Below are 21,620 nucleotides of genomic sequence, written 5' to 3' on the forward strand. Positions count from 1 at the left end.
CTACCTAGCTACTGAACACACTAACTAATTCAGCAGATATACATTGTGTACCCATGGACTGGGGACATGATGGCAGTAAGAAAGATGCAGTTCTTGCCTCAACAGTCTCACAGTCTAATGGAACATACCATGCTTTTTTCTTCTTTTTTAAGGTGCAAAGTGATCTAACATTACAGAGTAATGGGAGCCAGTATTCTCCAAATGAGGTAAGTTTCTTGAAGATTCATGGAAGGTGAGGTGTTTCTTGATGGCTGGATTGGAATATCTTTTACAGAAATATATAATCTAAGACTTGGGATTAATTGAGTCTTTGGGGAAATCTGTCTAACTCTCATTGGCTATCATAGCTTTATCTGGTCCTATTCATAATTAAATATTTATTTTTATGAGATATGTTTTTAAAAACCGAATGTGGGAACATCTTTACAAGAAAACAGAATGAAGATCACTTAAATAGGCAACATTTAGAATGTCTTGTTCTCCATAAATGATTCAGTGTGTGATTCAGTATTACTGAGTTCAGTATTATCTGTTTCCTCATCAGATGTGCCCTCTTTTGGATATAAGTGGATATATGTGTGTGTGTGTGCATGCACCCATGCACACACCTGTGCAAGAGGATTGCCAGTGTCACATATAATTGTAAAATGTTCTTAAAATGGGCAAAACAAACTGAGTGGGTCACTCTAAAACAACATTCTGTTGATTATGCCACTTAACATCTTTACAAGGTGATTTTTTTTTAGCCAGGACTTCATCACACAGCAGCAAATGTGAAAAGGGAGTAGTTTTGTTACAATCCTTGAACATAGAAAACCATACGTAGTTCTTCTTCTGTTTTCTTCTTTTGTTCTTTTATTTTTTTCCTAATTTCCTTTCCTTCCAACACCACAGATTAGAGAGAACTCCCCTGCAGTCTCTCCGACCACAAACAGCACAGCTCCATTTGGCCTGAAGCCTCGATCAGGTAAATGAAAACCTCAGCCCATTCTTACACTAAATAACTCATTGCTTTCTCTTGAGCCTTTTAAGTGTATGCATTATCAATGTGCACATCCTTGTCAGTTCTGTTGAGCTGAAATCCTGGCATCTACAGCTAGGGGAGGCCAGAGTTTGTAGCTTTGTTTTCAGTGAATCAGCTAAGTCTGTGTTATCAGTAGTGGATAACCTGTCTTCGTTTGAATCAGAGCAAAGAAGAAAAAGGTGGGAGCATGTAAGTGGGGACGAAATACTCTATTGATTTTTTTTTACCTAAGGAAGATAAAATAGCTGCCCTTTGGCCCCAGTGGTTCCTGGTGCTCGGCTGAGTTAAGGGGCAGCCTGCCTCTGGAAAAGTGACTCCTTTCTGAGACATCCTCATTTGCTTTCTGAGTCTGGTAGGTTCTGTGTGTTTACTCACATAACAGAGTGGTCATTTCAAGGCTTGCGTGAGTGGTCAGGAATTACTTTTTAAAAAGTCTTTTGAGAAAGCATTCTGCTTATATTACCAATTTTATTTTAATTTGTCATGAGTTTATTCACAAAAGTAAATTATAGCAATGTACAAAATAATGGTTGCTTTTGAAAAGGAAGCACTCTGTATAGAAAAATTTGATTCTTCTGATTTCTCCATTTATTTGAAGTTCTGTTGCTAATCTTCCTTCTTTTAGGTCTTTCTTTGTTTTAATATTTTTGACTCTTTGGTATTTAGTCTACACTTATTACTCATGCTTTTAAGCAAGTGCTAATAAAGAATTCAGACACTTTTAAGAGCTGGTAGGGAACTCAGATGTTCTTGAATTCTCCAGCAACGCATTTTGACAACAGTAGAGGTCATACATGTGTATATTTTGCAAAAAGGCACCCATAGGAAAAATAAAGATGATACTTTAATAAAGGAAATGTTTTTCATTCTTGGGGCAGGTTGATTGATGGGTGACAATTGGCCAGGTGTAATGGTTTCCTGGCAGTTTGAATGGGCCGTAGGAAAAAAGCCATTTGAGAAAGTGCTTGAGTGTGACAAGGGTTAGTGAGTGTTTTATGGAGAGCCAAATTTTACATGAAATAAAACTCAAATGGCTGGTCTTCTCATGTTTGGAACTAAGCAAATGTGATCAGTTCTGGGCTGAGGCCCTTGGCTGGGTTTTCATTTCCATGGTCTCAGGTGTGTCCTGGGAGGAATGGGGGTGAGTCCAGGCACACCGCATCTGTGCCTTCAGTGACGACCCGCCAGGAGACTTACTTTACACACTGAGGACTTCATGTTGAGCTGCAGACTGTCTCCTAATCCTCACAGTCAGTTTTACACAATTTAAAAGTATGGTATAATTGAGCGAATCAAAGTTGAATGGATCTTCAAAGAATAATATTCTGTTGAATGTGTAAGTTGCAATTGTAGAATTATTTTGGTGACTTTTTTATTCTTTTTATAGAGTCCAAACTGAACTTATTACAGTTAGGGTTTACGTTGTACTGGGGCTGTTAAACCATTTCACATTCTTTGTAGCAGTGAAAAATAAATGGAGCTTTTATTTTGAATAGGAGAAAACGAAGTTAATTTCCTCTCCAAGCTTCCAGCCTTTCTATAATGCTGACTAACCAATGTGGAAATTGTTCTTGTTGTTGAAAGCTCTGTGGAGTTTGGTTGCTGTAAATAATGCTATTTATCTTCAGGATCATCAAGTGACATGTTGGAACTTTATAAAAGTTGCATTATGTGTGGAGATTTTTTTCATTTGATTTAACAATTTTAACATATTATAGTATATATGCTTAAATGTATTTTTCACATTTTCTGGAAAGTAATATATACAGTAATCTTAACTGGAAAGCATATAGTTTTAAAAGATAGAAACCATTTTTGATTGAGTAGCTTTAGAATGCTTAAAGCCAGTTAATTTTTATTTTGAAAGTGTGTGGATTTATGTGATTTCTGTGTTATAAATAAAAACGGACTGCTTAAATTAGCAAGTTGAAATAAGAACTTAGAGTAGGCTGACAGTTTCTTTCATTTCTTTCTGGGTCCTCCTCCCAAACGAAGACAACTGCACATACCCAAATATTTATGTCTAGAACTATATCCACTTATTTTACTGACCCTGCCTTATGACTGAATAAAAAATAATATAGATATTTCCTAAATATGAAATTGCCATATGGATATTTAGTGCAAAAGTAAGAGTTGCTATCATTTCATAAGTGACCAACTCAGAAGTTCTTGAAATTGATTGATCTCTGTTGGTTAATTGGATTTGTTGTTAAATAGACTGTACTAGTCTCCAACATTTTTTGTCTTTTGTTTTTTAACTGAGCAATATTGAAAACAGTATTGAGAGGTATGTCCAGGATTGAGAAAAGAATTAGCTAGATTCAGCTATCTATAAAGCATGCCAATAGACCTACAGATGTCTTTAAAAAGAAATTTGACATTGCTTTGGAGAAAAAAAAATCACTAATGGTAAATGATGATTCTATAATAGTTTTATTTATAAATAATAGATATATTTACACATATTAAGTTTTATTCTATGTCACCAATATTTTTGTGTGTGAATCGCATTTTGTTAGTTTTTTAGAAAGTCTTTGAGAAAGGTATCTGGCAGGTCTTTTGCCTTTTTATCTACCTAACCTTTGGGTACTCTTTCTTTCCTCTGACCTGATTCATTAGTACTCTAAGTCTGTGGGCTTGCAGAACTGTTAAGATTAACAATATGAACTGCATGCAAAGTGTATGATTGATGGGTACTAACACTCAGTTTTTATCATTCTTTTTATTCCATGCACCATCTTTCATTCTTCTCCTATATTGTGCATTTGAAATTAAACCCCATATAAATGAAATCCACTCTTCATTTCCATGCAAACCCTATGCCATTTGTGAAATGCTGCTGCCCCTTTGGTTTTTCCTGGTCCTTGTGCAACTGTACGCGGACTGGCTCTCTGGCTCCCCTGCAGACCCAGCCCTCATTCTTCCTCCTATCTCCTTCAACACACTTACACAGGCACAGACATGGGACAGCTCTAGCTACAGTGTTCCATCTGAAGGAGACAGTGACAATGGTAGGTGGCTTTGTACCTATTCTCCAATGTTCTCATTAATAAGCCAATGCGTATACTGAACATTCATCTCTGTGCAGCTGAAGATAGAGTATATTCACCTGCATGCTTGGTACGAGAAATAATGTCTAAGCCTGGAAAGTAAAGTCCAGAAAAGTGCATGTGGATTGTTCTCTAGCGGTTTGTCAAACTCTAGTTTAATTAACTTGACTATTCTGGATTTGGGGAAGGCATTATAATACTTTCTTCTCTACCCTTTTCTGCTTGGGTTTTTTGGTTTGTTTGCTCGTTTACAAAGATTTGGGGTTTGCACATTTGGATTTATCTTTGCTTGTTCCTGCATCTGAACTAAATGGTTTTAGAGTTTGATATTTTATTATTCATGCTTACCGTGTAACCTAAGGTAATTAAAATGTAGCATGGCTGATCCTAGAGTATTGCATTGAAAATAATGTTAATGTGGAGAAATTTCTAAAAGTGAAATCGTTTGCCTTCTTTTTTCCAAATTATTGGCATGTTTTGACTTTTGATACCTTCTTGAGTATAAATTCATCTTTTTGACATTCAAGGATAGTAACTTGGCCTGAGAATCAAATGTGTAAATAAAAAAATCGAGGATACTCAGCTAGTATTCATGTGGATATCTTTTAATTTTAAATCTTATGTGGCCTAAGAGATTACAATAAAATATAATTATTTTGATCTACACGCCACGTATGTCTTCATCTCCATTCTAGTCTAATTTCGTTCTAGTTTTTTAAATCTTCAAATTTTAAACATTTTACTTCAGAATACACAGTGATTGCAGTCAATTTAAATGAAACAGAGAATGTGGTTTATAGGGAAGAGTACAGGGTATAGCCACAATGCAGACATAATGGGAAGATACGTTTTCTGATAATATTTCTCTTTTCATCTAAGTATGTTATATGTAATACCTAGAAATATATATATTTAAGACACTTGCTGTGATTTCTGGTTAAAATTCAACCAAAAATGCTTCTACAATTTCCTTATGGAGAAGGACAATGTACACTTTGGCAGAGTAGTTATAAAAGGAATTTAATATTTCATAGATTTCTAAATGTTTAAACTGAAAATAAATAGGATTAAAAAACAAGAGTTATGAAACAAATGGCTCTGCTTATACCATCGAGTTTTAAATTTTGGAAGTTGAAGAGGGCTAAATGGAAACTTTCTTGATAAACTTTTTCTTTCTTAAGGTTTTTTTTTAATGGAGGGGAGGCATTCTTGTTTTTCAGAAAGTATAGCTATTTATGGGCCTAATGTTGTTTAAAGGAAATAAAGCCTGAAATGAAAGATTTATGTGTGGTTTGGTATTTCCTTAGGAATGATATCTGAAACCAAAGGACTTTTTTTTTTTTTTTTAAAGCTGGGAAACAATTAGACTTCTTATGTAGCAGTAGAATTACTATCTTTATAGATGAACAGGCTAAAACCAGAAAGGTGAGGTGAGCCGCCTGGATCACACTGTGGGGTTGAGGTGGAGGTGAAGCCACACCAGGGTTCCTAACTCTGGAATCATCTCTGCTGCATCTACATTCAGGCTGCCTTCATTTGATTAAAAATCCTTAAATTTCCATAGAAAGTAATCATTGTGGAAATCTTTCTAAAAATAAAATAACCTTGCAATAGTTATTAAATTATTTTTTCTATGAGTAAGAATTCCAGGAATTCACATGCAGCTGTTATGCTGTACCACAATAATAATAAAGCCATCGTTTTCAATACTCATGGTTCAGTCGATCATGTCAGATGTTTGAAGATTGTCATTTTTTCCTATTTGCAATTTGTCTCTATTATGCCCTGGGCAACAGAAAATTTTCTGTATAGCAATAGTCTTTACAAATATTCGTTTAGCTTCCCAGATCTGACTTTTATGTTTATCTTCATTCTCTTTGTTCTTAACTTTGACCTGTGATTTTCTAATGGTTTTTTCTTTTTTTTTTTTTTTAGTTAAAGAAGCTGCACTGTATGTTCACAAGTCTGTGAGCTAATGTTGGGAAAGGAACACAGACTATTTTTTATGTTGTTCTTACTGGTTCCTCTTAAGCAGAAGATCCTACTCAGGGGCCTCTCTTGGCATTTCAAAGCTGATTACATCAGTTTTGTTTCCTCATATTTTCTCCATTATTCAATATTGGCTGCTATCTTTGTAAATAACCTTTATAAATAAACATCATCTTATTACCAGCTCAACCTAACGTAATCTAACTTGACTTTTATTTATACTTTTTAGTTATTATTTTTGGTAAAGTTGTCCTTTTATTACCTTGTTCACTGTCTTGCTTTATATAAACTTATCCTTTTATTTAAATTCTTTCAAATATTTTATTCCCATTCTATCTCATTTTAAAGTCCCCATTTCTCTAAAACTTATCCTTCAAACAGATTTTTTTAAATTGGCAACCTGGGTAGAAGGTCCTTGGGAGTTTGAGTTCTCAAAGTCCTCAAAGTTCTGCCGCATGAGGTGAATGGAGGAGGATGTGGAAGTTTGTCTGTGGGGTTGTCCGGGCCCACCCTGGAGCTGGATGGGACAGCTTTAACCTCTGTTTTTAACCTGATGGTTTAACTTCTGCTTTTCCCCTCCTCTTGTGTCCTCTTACTGAATCTTTCCTCTTCACTTCACTTTGAAGTTAAAAACCATTTATATCTTCTTCGGGGTAATTTTTGCTCTTTCATTTGGAGTGAATTTGTAGGTGCTACTTTATACTTATTGAAAGTTAATCTTTAAGTTATCACCAGAGAATGGATGAATGGACCAGTTTACATTAGTCTCTGAAGTAACCATGTGTCTTGTACCACTTTGCAGATATTTTCCTTAATTTTTTACAGTAATCTTACACTAGAGGTATTATTTTTCCCATTAGAAAAATGAAGAAACTGAGGATATAAGAGGCATTTTAGTGGCTCTCAACTCTGGTTTTATGTTAGAATCACCTGGGCGTTTTGTAAAACTATAACCACTTAGGCCATGCCATAGTCAGAAATGCTCATTTATTTGGTGTAGCATTGAGTCTAAGCACTGGTCATTTGTTTTACTTGTTTTTATGTGATGTTATGTAGTGTTCAAGTAAGGTTGAAAGTCACTGGGTTAAGTAAATTGTCTAAGACCATAGAGAAGAAATGTGAGCATTTTGAGGACACACAATGTGTCCAGTTCAATTTTAGGCACCAGAAGGGAATGAATGAATCAGCTAGTGAGAGTTCTGATTCACAGTAGCCTGGATCTAAAGCTCGTGATATTTTTTCAAAGCCAAGATATTGCTGCCTTTGAGTTTGTCTATCTTAAACATCATGTCCAGTTCTGGTTCTTAACTTCCAAGGAGAAGTTGAGAGCTAAATTTTAAAACTTCATGTTTCCACAGAGAAGGAATCTCCTCTCATTGAGTTAAATTTAGGTATAAATGTTTTTATATGAAGAGTGCATTTCATGCAATAATTAAATGAGAAAGTGCATTTGGGTAATTTTTAGAGCACAGGGCTTTCTTTCTTTGCTTAACTCAAAGATGTTCTCACAACAAGTACGTAAATGGTTTCTTGTACACATCCTTAAATATCTGCTGAGTGCCTATTATGTGCTACGCACGATGCTCATCACTATGGATGCAGCTCTGAAAGAGATAGCCAAAATCTCTCTGCTTTCATGTAACATTTATTTCAGAGTCTAATGCATTCAGACCTGGAAACTAAGTTTAGGAGATTATTCATAAGAGGAAAAACTCGGGTGACTGATTATCAGGATAGAATAATCTTTGCAAGGACGTTCTCCAAATAGACTGAGCTTTAAATGAGGGAGTGTTTGACACACTTGTTTCATTCACTCATTCAACAAACTCATTCTGCCCCACTCACTGCTTTGTGGGGCAGGAGTAGAGGGTACAAGTTGGAAACAGACATAAACGTTTACAGATCCATAATGGAGCGAAATATCACTCTATTGTAAGACAGAAAGTGGTGAGTGCCATGGGAGAGACACAGATACAAGAATTTTATATGCTCACAGAAGATAGAGATTACTCCCAGCTCAGAGATGAGGATGGGGAAAAGAGTGAAGGAAAAGGCAGAAAATAATGGAAAGATCAGTGGAATTTGACCTATATCTGTGAGGATGAATTTGATATTCTACATAAGCATTTCATTATACCCTGCAGATTCCATGCTTAATCTCTTCTGCTAAATAAATTACGTATATGTGCAAATCTTTTCTGTTCTTTAAATGTTATTTATGCTGGATGCAGTGGCTCATGCCTGAATTCCCAGGACTTTGGGAGGCTGAGGCAGGTGGGTCACTTGAGGTCAGGAGTTCAAGACCAGCCTGGTCAACATGATGAAACCCTGTCTCTACTAAAAATACAAAATTTAGCCAGGCATGGTAGCGGGCACCTGTAATCCCAGCTATTTAGGGGGCTGAGGCAGGAGAATCGCTTGAACCTGTGAGGCAGAGTTTGCAGCGAGCTGAGATCATGCCACTGTACTCCAGCCTAGGCAACAGAGTGAGACTCCATCTCAAAACAAAATAAAAATAAATGTTTATACAGCATACAGTAAATTAAACTATAGGCTTAATTTAAGCAGAACTTATTTTTTTCCTTCATCTTAAATTGCCTACCTTAGCCAGGTGCCATGGCTCACACCTGTAATCCCAGCACTTTGGGAGTCTGAGGCAGGTAGGTCACTTGAGTCCAGGAGTTCCAGACCAGCCTGGGCAACATGGCAAAACCCCACCTCTACTAAAAATACAAAACTTAGCCAGGCATGGTGGTATAGGCCTGTGGTCCCAGCTACTCAGGAGACTGAGATGGGAGAATCACGTGAACCAGGTGGTTGAGGTTGCAGTAAGCTGAGATCGTACCACTGCCCTCCAGCCTGGGCAACAGAGTGAGACTGTGTCCCTTCACCCACCCCCCCCCATCCCCAAAAACCAATCACCACCTCTTCATCTCTTTCAACACACTCATAACACACTCACTCTGCTCTCTCACCCATCTTTTTTCTTATTTACACTTCAGCAGTCACAGGAGCATTTGACTTGAAAATATTTATCACAGTGGGGGCTGCTTCTTAATATTTCTCTCATGGCCTCAAATTAAACTTTTATTCCTCTGGATTAAGTAAGGGAGCTCTTGAAATTTAGTGATATGAAATTAAGGAAAAGCAGAATAATTCTTTTGTAGATCAATTTCCTGAAGCCTGGACCCAGACTGGTCACTGGATTTATTATTTAAATAGGACTTGAAAGAAAAGAAAAAACTGTAGGTAATTTAATCAGAGGTACTTTAATGGTTCCAGTAAAGCTATTCTGTTGTAACAAACCCAGCAAAATAAGCAAGCACTTTTGTACTTGGTAGATTTATTATGAGCCTAAAGAGATTGCCTTAAGCTCTCTTATATGTCATAGTAATGAATACATTTAGAAAACTAGTAGTGATACAGTCATTATTTCTGATAATTTTGTGTATATTTGAAGTGTTCATTTTAAAAAAATACAGTTCAATTGGTTTTTAAAACACTTTAGATTGCTTAACATTCATAGAACAAATGCCCACGCATGCATGTTACATTTTTAAGTTACAAAGGAATGCAAAATTTAAAAATGATGCCAGGAAAGTAAAACCCAGACACCATCTCGTTATCCTGGTATCTCACATAGGGCTCTAATAAGGCAATGTGGTGTTGAACAAAAGCTCATGGTTCATTTCACTTCCTGATAGTTTCATATTCAGATTGAAATCTGCCAATAAAAACATATTGAAAATATTATTAGATAAGATTACCCCCCAGAAAAAAGGCAAAGGAAAATAACAGCTCCAAAGAAAACATTTGATTTGTTCAAACGGTGTTGAGGCGCCCCTTGCTGGCATATGTATGTATTATCCAACTCTATCTGCATTTCTTGACCTTTTTTTGGTAAATTTGGTGGTGCAAATTAGTTCTAGATTTTACATTTTTGTATATTTCTGTTTTGGTTTTGCTTGAAATGGTGTAAAATGTGATGCATTCTCCAGTTTCTTCCATGCGTCCTAATTTGTCAGAGTTTTCCTCAGTTCCCTTTTCTCTGTGAACTTGTCATCTTTCCCTGCCTGGTCACTCTGTCCTTTTACTGACCTTGGCTTTACTTTGTAGACAATTGATTCTACGTCCTGTGAGGTTTGGGTTTTGTGGGACTTGGTGACAGTCCTCCTGTGACTGCCTGTGGTGTCCTTTGCCTGTGACTTCCCTCAGTGGCTTCCAGCAGAGGCCCCAGGCCACAAGCTGACTCCTCTCTGAGATTCCAGAAGGCGACAGGCCTTGTGTACCTTAAATCATCCTCTTTCTCCATTAACTCTAAGTCGACGATTTAAGATATGTCAACTTTCTCATCTTCCATAGAGCATCAGAATGCGAATTCAAGTATCTTAGAACTAATTTAGAAAGAAAATACTGAGATGTGAGAAGGAGAATGCATGTTCAAAGGCACAAATGGAAATTAAAATATAGTTAGGCGAGCACAGGACTTTTGGTTACACCAAGTGGACTCAAGTCTTTGTATCCAAAGTATTCCATTTGTAAATCATATTTAATTTCTAGGAATCTGAAATATTGAAATAGTGTCTAAAGTGGTCCATAGGAAATGTATGTCAAGGTAGAATAAAAATTACACGTTCTTTCTTATGCAGCATCGTTTAAATGATCATGATTGAAACTTCTGCAATTGCAGTACGCCATGCAGCCTTCGATGTGGTGTGGATTTCTAACATTGGAGTTCTCTGCCCAGAATTTTCTGAGAGACTTTCCCTCCCTACCTCAATCTGAAAGTCAATGGGATGGGGGAACCAAGGCTCTGAACAGCTCTTTCTTCCGTCTTATGTGCGAGGATAAAAATCTCTAGGAAGAAAAAAATTCAAGTTTAAATCTGCCCTGGGCTTTGTATCATTAAAAAATTAATTAAAACTCTTGCTGTAGTCATTCTCCAATACATAGAACATGATTTACCTTCTTGATTGGTCTCTACAAGATATTTTCCTTCAGAGGGAAGGGCATGTGTTTGCTCAGCTCATTTCAGAGGGAGCATCGCTGTTACTGTTCTTGGAGGTCGTAACTTCAAGAACCTGAAGCCAACAATGAGCTCTTCAGCTACTTCTAATCTTGACAGGCTTCCTAAAAGGAGTCCTTGCTTGTCTCCAAAGAGCTGACTTTTTTGATCGTCTGTCAGTGACAGTCTAGAAGGCAGAATTTTTCCACCGCACCCTCAAATATGTAATCATCACTTAGTTCTTAACTCAGGCTTATGAAAAACTTGATGCCAACAAAAACATTAACTTGTGCTTTTTAAAATACATACAACAATTCTAGAGCCTTATTTGAAATAAATTATCTGAATTTAATGAAAGGATTGAGTGTAAATAAAAACTTAGAATGAAAACAGTGGGAAGATGAGTGAAGTAGGAGATCTGTCAGACCAGTGACTTGGAACAGTCCCAATGACCCAGATCTTGCCCTGGGTTCAGTTTATTATCACCAAAAAATACAGCTTGTTAATCCACTCAACCTAGTATAATTTAAGATGCCTCTTTTAAAATACTTGAGCCAGGCTTTTCTTGTGGATTTGGAATTTCTTTGTTTCTTTAAGTGGTAAATGAATTATTTTGGATAAATTAAAATACTGTTTGATTTTAATATGAATAGCCCTATGTGACAAGGCACTACATGAAGGCATTTTTCCCTTTCTATTATAGTGTTTCTAAGACCTCAGAGAAATTTGGAATCTATAGACCCACAGTTTACAATCCGGAGGAAAATGGAGCAGATGAGAGAAGAGAAAGAGCTGGTGGAACAACTTCGTGAGGTACCCAAGAAATGTTATGTAACTAAAGGAGAATTTTCAGAATTTAAGCAACATTCTATATTTTTAAGAAATAGACTTTGAAACATTGCAAGCAGTCCTAATTTCAAATCTAGCCAGGTCATTTACTGACTGCTGGATGTTGGGCAAGCCGCTTAACCATGCTGAAAGCGGCAGCCTTTTATTGCAAATATGCACACACTCTCGGGCGAGGTTCTCCGGTCCTCAGGTATGGGGCCAGGGAAGTCGCACCGGCACTCTCAGGTGAAGTTCTCCGGTCCACAAGTAGGAGGGGCCGAAGAAGTCCTGCGGCGGCGGACTTTTATGCATTGGTACTGGAAGGGGGAGGGCAGTGGGCAGGATAAGGGTGTGATAGGGGCGTCTCCATAGGCGTGGCCTGGTAAGTTTCGATCTCTTCGGATTGATGTCACCTGGCGCATGCTCGGTTGATCTGCATCTTCCCGGGCGCAGGCTGCATTTTCCCGCGCACGGGAAAGTTGGTGAGGAAGAACCCGGAAGCAACATGGATTGTGCCTTCTTGTTCACCTTCCTCCATCTTGTCCTTTCTTCCTCACCCAAACAGTCCAACCTCTTATTGAGTATAAGAATTTAGGGCGCCGTGGTCTGTCTGGCTGCTTCCTGCTGTTAAGGGGCGTAGTTAGGGTCTGAGGTTGGCAGTTGGGTGTAGGGATGCAGGAGCATTTGGTTGAAGGTGACTCGGGTGATCTCTTGGACGTTGGCTCGGAGAAATTTTATTAAAATGGGAGCAAAACATAAGGCAAGGCAGAGGATTAGTATGGGAATTAGGAAATCACAAAGGGCACCCTGCCAAGCTAGGTCTTCTATGAGAGTAAAAAGTTGGGAAACCTACTGGTTGGGGGATGGGTCGGGAAGGAGGGTGTCTATGGGGTTTATGAGGGAAAAGTCAGTTAAGATGAAGAATGGTGAGGAAGCGGGAAAATTTGAGGAGGGTGTTGATCCTTGAGTAGAACCTGGTCGCCTGGAGAAAGGGAAGGGGAATAGATGTTTTGAGTTAGGTTAAGATGTTTCATCCTAAGAGGGGGGTGGGACAAGAGGGCATGATGAGAAAAGAGTGGGCAAAGCATGCATAGTCCGGGCAGTAACTTAACATTGGGGTCTGGCGAGGGTTAGACGGTTTACCGTCTACCCCAACTACTGAGATAGTGGATGGCTGGCTAGGACTTCCATAGGTTGGCAAAGCAGAATGTAATTGTAAAACAGAATAGGTAGCCTCCGTATTGACGAGAAAAGAAATTGGCTTACCCACTACCTGTAGAGTTACCCTAGGCTCGGCAAGGGTGACCGGGGTCTCCAAGTGTGGGCACCGTCAGTTGTCGTCCAGGTGTAGGAGCTGGAAGGAGCCTTCCAACCCTTGAGGAGAGGCACCACGTTGAGGCGCAATGCCTGCCCTGCTGGCGGGGCAATCAGACTTCCAGTGTCCTTCCTGTTGGCAGGTTGGGCACAGCATGGTAGGCAGGTGAGGATTTAGACACCTTTTTTCCCAATGCCCAGTTGTGCCACACTTAAAACATGGGCCAGACGGAGTGGCCGGCTTGGCCTGGGGACACTGGTTTGCCTAGTGTCCTGGGTCTCCGCATTTATAGCAGGAACCCTTAAGAGACTTATCTTTGGTTTTCCCTGCCGGCAAAGTGGGCAACGTGGGTTGGAGGGCAGCCACTAAAGCTTGTGCCTGAAGGGCGGCCTTCTGTTCTACTCTGGCTTGTTGAAGAGCCTCAGCTGTTTCCTCTCTAGAGTTAAAAACTTTGAAAGCTAGCTTGACTAAGTCCTGAATGGGGGTTTGAGGTCCATCCTCTACCTTTCTTAATTTTTTTTTTTCCGGATGTCAGGGGCCGACTGGGAAATAAAATAACTGGCAAGGACAGTAGCTCCTGCCGGAGGGGTAGGATCCAGTCAGGTAAATTGGACAAGTGCCTCTGTAAGGCGATTTTAAAAGGAGGAGGCAGGATTTTCCTCTTGCGTGTTGAATAACCTCCTGTAACTTATTAAAATTTACTATTTTGTTAGAGGCTGCCTGCATGCCAGCTAAGAGGCATTGTATCATAAGGTCTCTTCTGCGATGCCCAGGTTGTTGAGGTTGGTAGTCCCATTCAGGATCTGTAGATGGGACAGCTTGTTCGCCTACTGGGCTGGCCGGGTCAGTTAAGTGTAACTGGTCTGCATGCTGCCTGGCGGCTGCAAGAATGCGCTCTCTGTCCTCTGGGTTAAGAGTGGAAGTAAGAATGACATGTAAGTCATGCCAGGTAAGGTCATATGCCTGGCCTAGGTATCAAAACTCTTTGGAATATTGGGTGGGGTTGGCTGAGAAGTTGCCGAGTCGTTCTTCAATTTTGGAAAGGTCAGCCAGGGAAAAGGGGACGTGGACTCTAACCACGCCCTCGGCTCCAGCAACTTCTTGGAGGGGGGCCAACAAACTAGCAGGGGAGGTTGGAACAGACTGACCAGTTGGGTAGGTTGAGACAGGCTGACCGGTAGTGGGGGTTGGGGCAGGCTGACCGGTAGAGGGGGTTTGGGGCAGGCTGACTGGTAGAGGGGGTTGGGGCAGGCTGACTGGTAGAGGGCTGACTAGTAGGGGCCGCTACCGCGGTCTTGGAGAGTGTGTGGGCGGAAATGGGAGAGGTAAGAGGAGTGGCTGAGGGAGGGGCGGTAGGAGGAGCATAGGGAGGGGGGTTGAGAGGTCGGGAGGGAGGTACCCCACCGTCGGCCCCGTCTGAGATGGAAGTAGAATCTTCCTCCGCTTGTGGTGTGGGGGCCGAGGGCTGGGTTTTAGCTAACAAGACCTGGGCCATTGAACACTGGGCGCACAGGTCTGGGCAAGAGCGCAAGTCCCAAAAGCCTTGGACATAGATAATCTCTGACCACTTTCCAAGCCTTTGGCAGAAATTAGAGAGATCTAATAGAATGTTATAGTCAAGTGTGCCGTCTGGTGGCCATTGAGATTGGTTGTCTAATTTATACTGCGGCCATGCCACAGTGGAGAGGAAAATTAGCCGAAGGCTTCCAAGTTTTGGAGGAGACACCCTAAGGGGGTGTTCCTAGGGATTTTTGATTGTGAGGTTCCCATTGTTTAACCACCAGAAATGGAAACCGACCTCACGCAGTGGCAAAGTGTCCTTTGCCGCTGCTGGAGACCGGGGGCTCCTGGAGCCACTAATGGAGAATTGAGGAACTTCAAGAAGGACGTCTCCGGGTTGAAGACCTCACTGCGCCACAGGGTGGCTACGTCCTTGGGCGTATGTACGACTCTAGGCCAAGGACACAGAAACGGACGGAGATGGTTAACAAAGGGGCGTACTCACCGAAGAAGAAATTCTCAGAGCGGCACCAGTGGAATGCTGGAACACTTGTTCGGTGTTGGTGGCTGGTTGGGTTTGGAGCTGGTTCGCTGGGGAGGAGGTTCGTTAGACCCCTAGGGGATGTTGAGGAAGGGTCTCCTCCCGGGTCGTGTTTCGGCACCAACTGTTTTGTTTAATTTAATTTAGGAGAGCTAAATAATTAAACATGAGGCCAAAGTACATAAGAAAGTGGCAGCCTTTTATTGCAAATATGCACACACTCTCGGGCGAGGTTCTCCGGTCCTCAGATATGGGGCCAGGGAAGTCGTGCTGGCGCTCTCGGGTGAGGTTCTCCGGTCCACAAGTAGGAGGGGCCAAAGAAGTCACAAGTCTGTTTCTTTATGTACTAAAAAAATGGTTTGGGTAGGCACATTGTCTCATGCCTGTAATCACAGAACTTTGGGAGGTGGAGGCAGGCTAATCACTTAAGTCCAGGAGTTCAAGACCAGTATGGGCAACATGGTGAACCCCATCTCTACTAAAAATACAAAAATTAGCTGGGCTTGGTGGCGTATGCCTGTAATCCCAGCTACTCGGGAGGCTGAGATGAGAGGATCCGTTGAGCCCAGAAATGGGAGGCTGCAGTGATTTATGATTGTACCACTTCAGTTCAGCCTGGGTGACAACAGTGAGACCTTGTCTCTTAGAGAAAAAAAACATGGTTCTAATTAACCTTAGTGGAGTTTTGTGAGGAATATATGAGATAGTAGTAAATAAAAAATAATACATACATATAAATGCTGGCACTATTTCAATTCAGGCATATCATTAATATAATTTAATTATAATTAAAATCATAATTAATGCCCTATCATTTATTTACTTAATAATATTAAATTATTTTTCATTTAAATTTTTTTTTATTTGTGTATTTTTTTGAGACAAAGTCTCACTCTGTCACCCAGGCTGGAGTGCAGTCACATGATCTCGGCTCACTGCAACCTGTGATTTCTTGGCTCAAGCGATCCTCCCACCTCAGCCTCCTGAGTAATTGAGATTACAGGTGTGCACCATCACACTCAGCTAATTTTTTGTATTTTTAGTAGAAAAGTGTTGGGATTACAGGCATAAGCCACCGCACCCAGCCCAATTTTTAATTTTTAAGAGACGGGGCCTCTCTCTGTTGCCCAGACTAGAGTGCAATGGTATGATCATAGCTCACTGCAGCCTTGAACTTTTGGGCTGAAGTGATCCTCTGGCCTCAGCCTCCCAAGTAGCTTGGCATAAATTATAGGCACATGCCACTATGCCCGGCAATATTACGTTAATTTGAAAATGTTTGTAGTTATCCTCACTTTGTACCCCAAACCGACCAGAGATTTTAACTCAGTTATCTAATAGTCAAATCTTTTGAGTTTCTACCAAAGAGGAATTCTTGTGCTGGGTGTCACTGAAGCTTAAACTTGGAGATGGCAGAGACCATGGCTGTCTTATTCCTTGTCATATTTCTTAGTTCCCAGTGGGCACTCTGTAGGTATTTGTCTACCTGCATGGTCTTTTTGTCAGGTTAGGAAGATCATACCTAAATATATGGAAGGTTAAATAACAGTATAGGAGTCAATCACCAAGGAAGAAAACATTGGTATTAGCTATTAAAGACAGCACATTATGAATTGCTGCATGAGTTTTTAATGTTCAAAAAGAAGTGTCTTAACTATGAACTAAAAGAGTCTAAGAAAGCTTCTTGACTAATAGTAGAACAACCATTCAATGCTGCAATCCCATGACTGGATATATACCCAGAGAAAAATAAATTGTTCTACCAAAAAGACACCTGCACTCATATGTCCATCACAGCACTATTCACAGAAACAAAGACTTGGAATCAACCCAGGCTCCCATCAGCAGTGGACTGGATAAAGAAAATGTGGTACATATATACCATGCAATACTACACAGCCATAAAAAAGAACGAAATCATGTCCTTTGCAGCAACATGGATGCAACTGGAGGCCACTATCCTAAGCAAATTAATACAGAAACGGAAAACCAAATACCACGTTCTCATTTATAAGGGGGAGTTAAACACTGGATATCCACGGACACAAAGATGGAAACAACAAACTCTGGGAATTCCAAAAGGGGAGAGACGGGGTGAGGGTTGAAAAACTACCTATTGGGTACTATGTTCACTGCTTAGGTGACAGGATTATTAGAAGCCTAAACCTCAATATCACACAATACACCCATGTAACAAACCTGCACATGTACCCGCTTAATCTAAAATAAATTTTTTCAAAAAAGAAAGAGAGATTCTTGGAGGAGATAGATTCGATGTTAAATCTTCTTTCGTTAGCAAGTATGTATTGACTGTCACTCTCTACCAGGCTGTATTCTAGGTAATGGATGTAGGAGAGAACAAAAAGGTCACTGCTGTTCTAAAGCTTATAATCTATTGGGAAGAGATAGTAAATAAGACGGAAACAAATACACAGTTTCAGAGAGCGATGAGTTCTACAAATGAGCAGTGAGCCCTAGAAACAAAATTCAGATTAAATTAAATTAGGATAGGTCAGCCTCTTTGTTAGAGCAGATGATACTTTTTATATGGTTTAGCAAAGAGTCAGGAGGAAGTAATTTTAAAAAGAAAACAAAAATGACTCTTGCCACCACTTTAAGCCACTGTGGTGATTCAGCAAACACAAAGGGAAAGTCAAACCTCTGTCATTTGCCAGGACCGTCTGGATGTAATGTAAACTGGGAAGGTGAACTTTATAAAATCTATGCAAATAAGATCAGAAGCTGAGATATGCCCCATAGGGAGTGATATCTTACAATTTTATCTTAAGCATGGGTCATAGTGATCGTTTATGGCTTAATTTAGTGATATAAAATTAGAGCCTGAAAGAGTACCTAAAAAAATTGTCCACACACAGGACACTTCTGAAAGAAATTGATATAACACTATTACATGCACTGTTTTCAAGTTTTCATTTATTAAAATCACCAAATCAAGTCATCGTTTCATAGGCTGTTATCCAGAACAATGAGAACACTTAGACACAGGAAGGCGAACATCACACACTGGGGCCTGTCATGGGGTGGGGGGAGTGGGTAGGGATAACATTAGGAGATATACCTAATGTAAATGACGAGTTCATGGGTACAGCACACCAACATGGCACATGTATACATATGTAACAAACCTGCAGGTTGTGCGCATGTGCCCTACAACTTAAAGTATAATTTAAAAAAAAAGGAGTTTTTGTTGCAAAAGCCCTAGTTAAGTTTTGAAAATTGATTTGTCTACTTCTGCTTCGAAGAGGATGGAGTAGGCATACTTTTCCCTATTTTCCCCACTAAGTACACCTAAAACCCCTAGACATAAATGAAACAAACGTAAGAACATTCTGGAAGGTAAAGAGAAGACAGACTGATTAGGGTCCTTGAGACTTGAGGGACGCCATAGTGGTGAGCTCCAGGGGACTTTCTTTTTGCCTCATGTATCCAGACTTGGAGCTGAAGTCGCTGAGAACCCAGAAACAGTAATGGGCACAGACTTTAGAAAAACAACAATAAAAGCTGACTTTCTCTAACCAAATAACCAGGAAAGGGACAGCCCAGCAAAACAGAAAAGTTTTAGACCATAAATGCGCTACTGCAGCTGAACACCACAGGAAATACTGTGGTCCCCCCATCACCCACACCAGCAAGGACTGAGTCAAGTGAGACTTCTCCCCTTGCTGGAGTGGTGTCAGAGAAGACCAAGCCAGGAGCCAGAAATTTCATCCCCACTGGTCAGTAAGGAAGCTCATCTGCTCCCAGAGTTTCAGTGGAGACCACATGGGAATCCAGCATTCCCATATCCACTCAGCAGTAAGGAGGCACCTTCCCCTTCCCCAACTCCCTGGCCAGTTGATACCCAGTGGGAAACCCAGATGCCTGCATTCACCTGGCAGTAACAAGGTGGTGACAGCCACCTTCCCCTGCTAGAGCAGTGTCAAAAAAAAAAGAAAAAAAAGCCAACTAAAACATTTAAATAGGATCCAGAGTCTCATAATACAAAAATATCCAGGTTTCCATTGCAAATCCCTCATCATTCCAAGGACGAGGAAGATCTCAAACTGTAAGAAAAAAAGACAATCTACAGATGACATCACTAACACAGCAGAGATGTTAGAATTATTTGACAGATATTTTTAAACCAGCCATGATGAAAATGCTTCAATGAACAACGATGCACATGGTCAAAGGAAAGGAAAAGAATACCCCAGCAGAGAACTAGAAAATCTCCGCAAAGAAATAGAAGACATAAAGAAAAACCAAATGGAAATTGAGAGCTAAAAAATACATTATTGAAAATAAAAAGCCCAGTGGATGGGTTCCACAGCAGAATGGAGATGATAAAGGAAAGAACTGGAATGAAACTAGAAGAGAGAACAATAGAAATCATCTAATCTGAACAACAGAGAGAAAACAGATTGAAAAATCAGTAGACGGAGAGCCTCGGGACCTGTGGAAGTGTAATAAATGATCCAGCATTCATGTCATGGGAGGCCCAGACCCAGAAGGAAAGGAGAATAGGAGCAAGGTAGAAGAGGAACTTTGGGGTGGTAAGGAAGGGGATGTGTCTATAATTTTTTTTTCTTTTTTTGAGACAGTCTTGCTTTATCATCCAGGCTGGAGTGCAGTGGTGCAATCTCGGCTCACTGCCAACCTCTGCCTCCTGGGTTCAAGCGATTCTCCTGCCTCAGCCTCCTGAGTAGCTGAGAGGATGTGTCAATAAAAGGGCAACACGAGGGATCCTTGTGCTGGTGGGAATGTTTGTGCATCTTGACTTTGTCAATGTCAATATTCTGGTTATTTTGAAAGTTGTTACCATTGAAGGAAATTGGGCAAAGGGTACATGGAACCTCTCTGTATTAGTTCTTACAATTGCATATGAATCTAGAATTATCTCAAAAACCAAAAGTTAAATTTTTTAAAAGAAGAACAAAAATTGATTTATCAATTAAAAATAGTCTAAGAGAAAAGGAAAGCATTTCTTTCTTTCTTTTTTTTTTTTTTTTTGAGACGGGATCTCACTCTGTCAACCAGGTTGGAGTGCCAAGGCACGATCTTGGCTCACTGCAGCCTCCACCTCCTGGACTCAAGACATCCTCCCACCTCAGTCCCCCAAGTAGCTGGGACCACAGGTGCACATAACCCCACCCAGCTAATTTTTTCTATTTTTGGTAGAGACAGGGTCTCACCATGCTGCCCAGGCTGGTCTCTCTCAAACTCCTGAGCTCAGGGATCTGCCCACCTCGGCCTCTCAAAGTGTTGGGGTTACAGGCGTGAGCTACCATGCCTTGCCCAAGAGAAAAGCATTTCTTTTTTTTTTTTTTTTTCTGTTGTCCAGGCTGGAGTGCAGTGGCGTGATCTCATCTCACTGCAACCTCCGCCTCCCGGGTTCAAGTGATTCTCCTGCCTCAGCCTCCCAAGTAGCTGTGATTACAGGCACCTGCCACCATGCCTGGCTAATTTTTGTATTTTTAGTAGAGACAGGGTTTCACCATGCTGGCCAGGCTGGCCTTGAACTCCTGACCTCAGGTGATCTGCCCTCCCAAAGTGCTGGGATTACAGGCACTTTGGCCACTGGGCCTGTGATCCCTGCATGGGGCAGAAGAGGGATTAAGAAATGTTTTTCTCTGGCCGGGCGCAGTGGCTGACCAGAGAAAAACATTTCTTAATCCCTCTTCTGCCCCATGCAGACTGCCTGAACCAGTCAGATTTGGTTTTATTTATCACGCTCAAAAAGTGATTCCATTATTCCATTCATTCTGTTTATTACAAATTTTACACTCACCTAAATTTGTTTTTATAAAGAGGGATTTTGATACTGTTTAGAAACAGTATCAAACAGTTAAATAATGTCATTGTTTTCTAGGCATTGTTATCCTAATTTCCCATAATGAAATTAGTGCCTCAGTTCATAAATACCCATAAATGTATTTTACCCACAGTTACCTCAGTGTTCATAGCAACTGACTTCCTTCTGATTTCCCCAACAGAGCATTGAGATGAGATTGAAGGTCAGTCTACATGAAGACCTGGGGGCAGCACTCATGGATGGTGTTGTCCTCTGCCATCTGGTCAACCACATCCGCCCACGGTCGGTTGCAAGCATCCATGTCCCGTCACCAGCGGTTGTAAGTAACACCAAAGGGAAACTAACTGACATAAAACAGACTTTTAGGGGTCACTGTTGTTGGTTTAGGATGTCAATGGTGTCAGTAGGACCTTGCTCAAATCTTTTCCGTTGGGCCCCAAACCATTATAAGGCAGAAAAGGAATGAATGAGTGGCTCTGAATGAAGCAACATTTTCACTGTAAAATGAGAGACTATTTTAAAATAAATATATAAATGACAGAAACATAATTTT

At 40.3% G+C, this 21,620-nt stretch overlaps 1 protein-coding gene across 16 annotated transcripts in view; it reads left to right on the forward strand.

The window, feature by feature from the left end:
- The window catches only part of LRCH1 (leucine rich repeats and calponin homology domain containing 1), a 203,682-nt gene that overhangs the window by 161,517 nt on the left and 20,545 nt on the right, over positions 1-21,620 (forward strand). For 7 of the 16 annotated variants that reach the window (XR_012426940.1, XM_005585824.4, XM_074021994.1 and 4 more), the window contains 4 exons: positions 153-206; positions 895-967; positions 11,775-11,884; positions 21,249-21,386. Coding sequence is in view for 10 of the 16 variants with exons in the window: in XM_005585824.4 (XP_005585881.3) it covers positions 153-206; positions 895-967; positions 11,775-11,884; positions 21,249-21,386 (375 nt within the window). In the remaining 6 variants the exon portion in view is untranslated. Of the gene's footprint in view, positions 1-152; positions 207-894; positions 969-3,933; positions 4,039-11,774; positions 11,885-21,248; positions 21,387-21,620 lie in introns of those variants that run through there. The other 9 variants (XR_010582583.2, XM_005585822.4, XM_005585821.5 and 6 more) reach the window with 3 other exon arrangements.

This window comes from Macaca fascicularis, chromosome 17, assembly GCF_037993035.2.
Source record: "Macaca fascicularis isolate 582-1 chromosome 17, T2T-MFA8v1.1".
Taxonomy (NCBI): domain Eukaryota; kingdom Metazoa; phylum Chordata; class Mammalia; order Primates; family Cercopithecidae; genus Macaca; species Macaca fascicularis.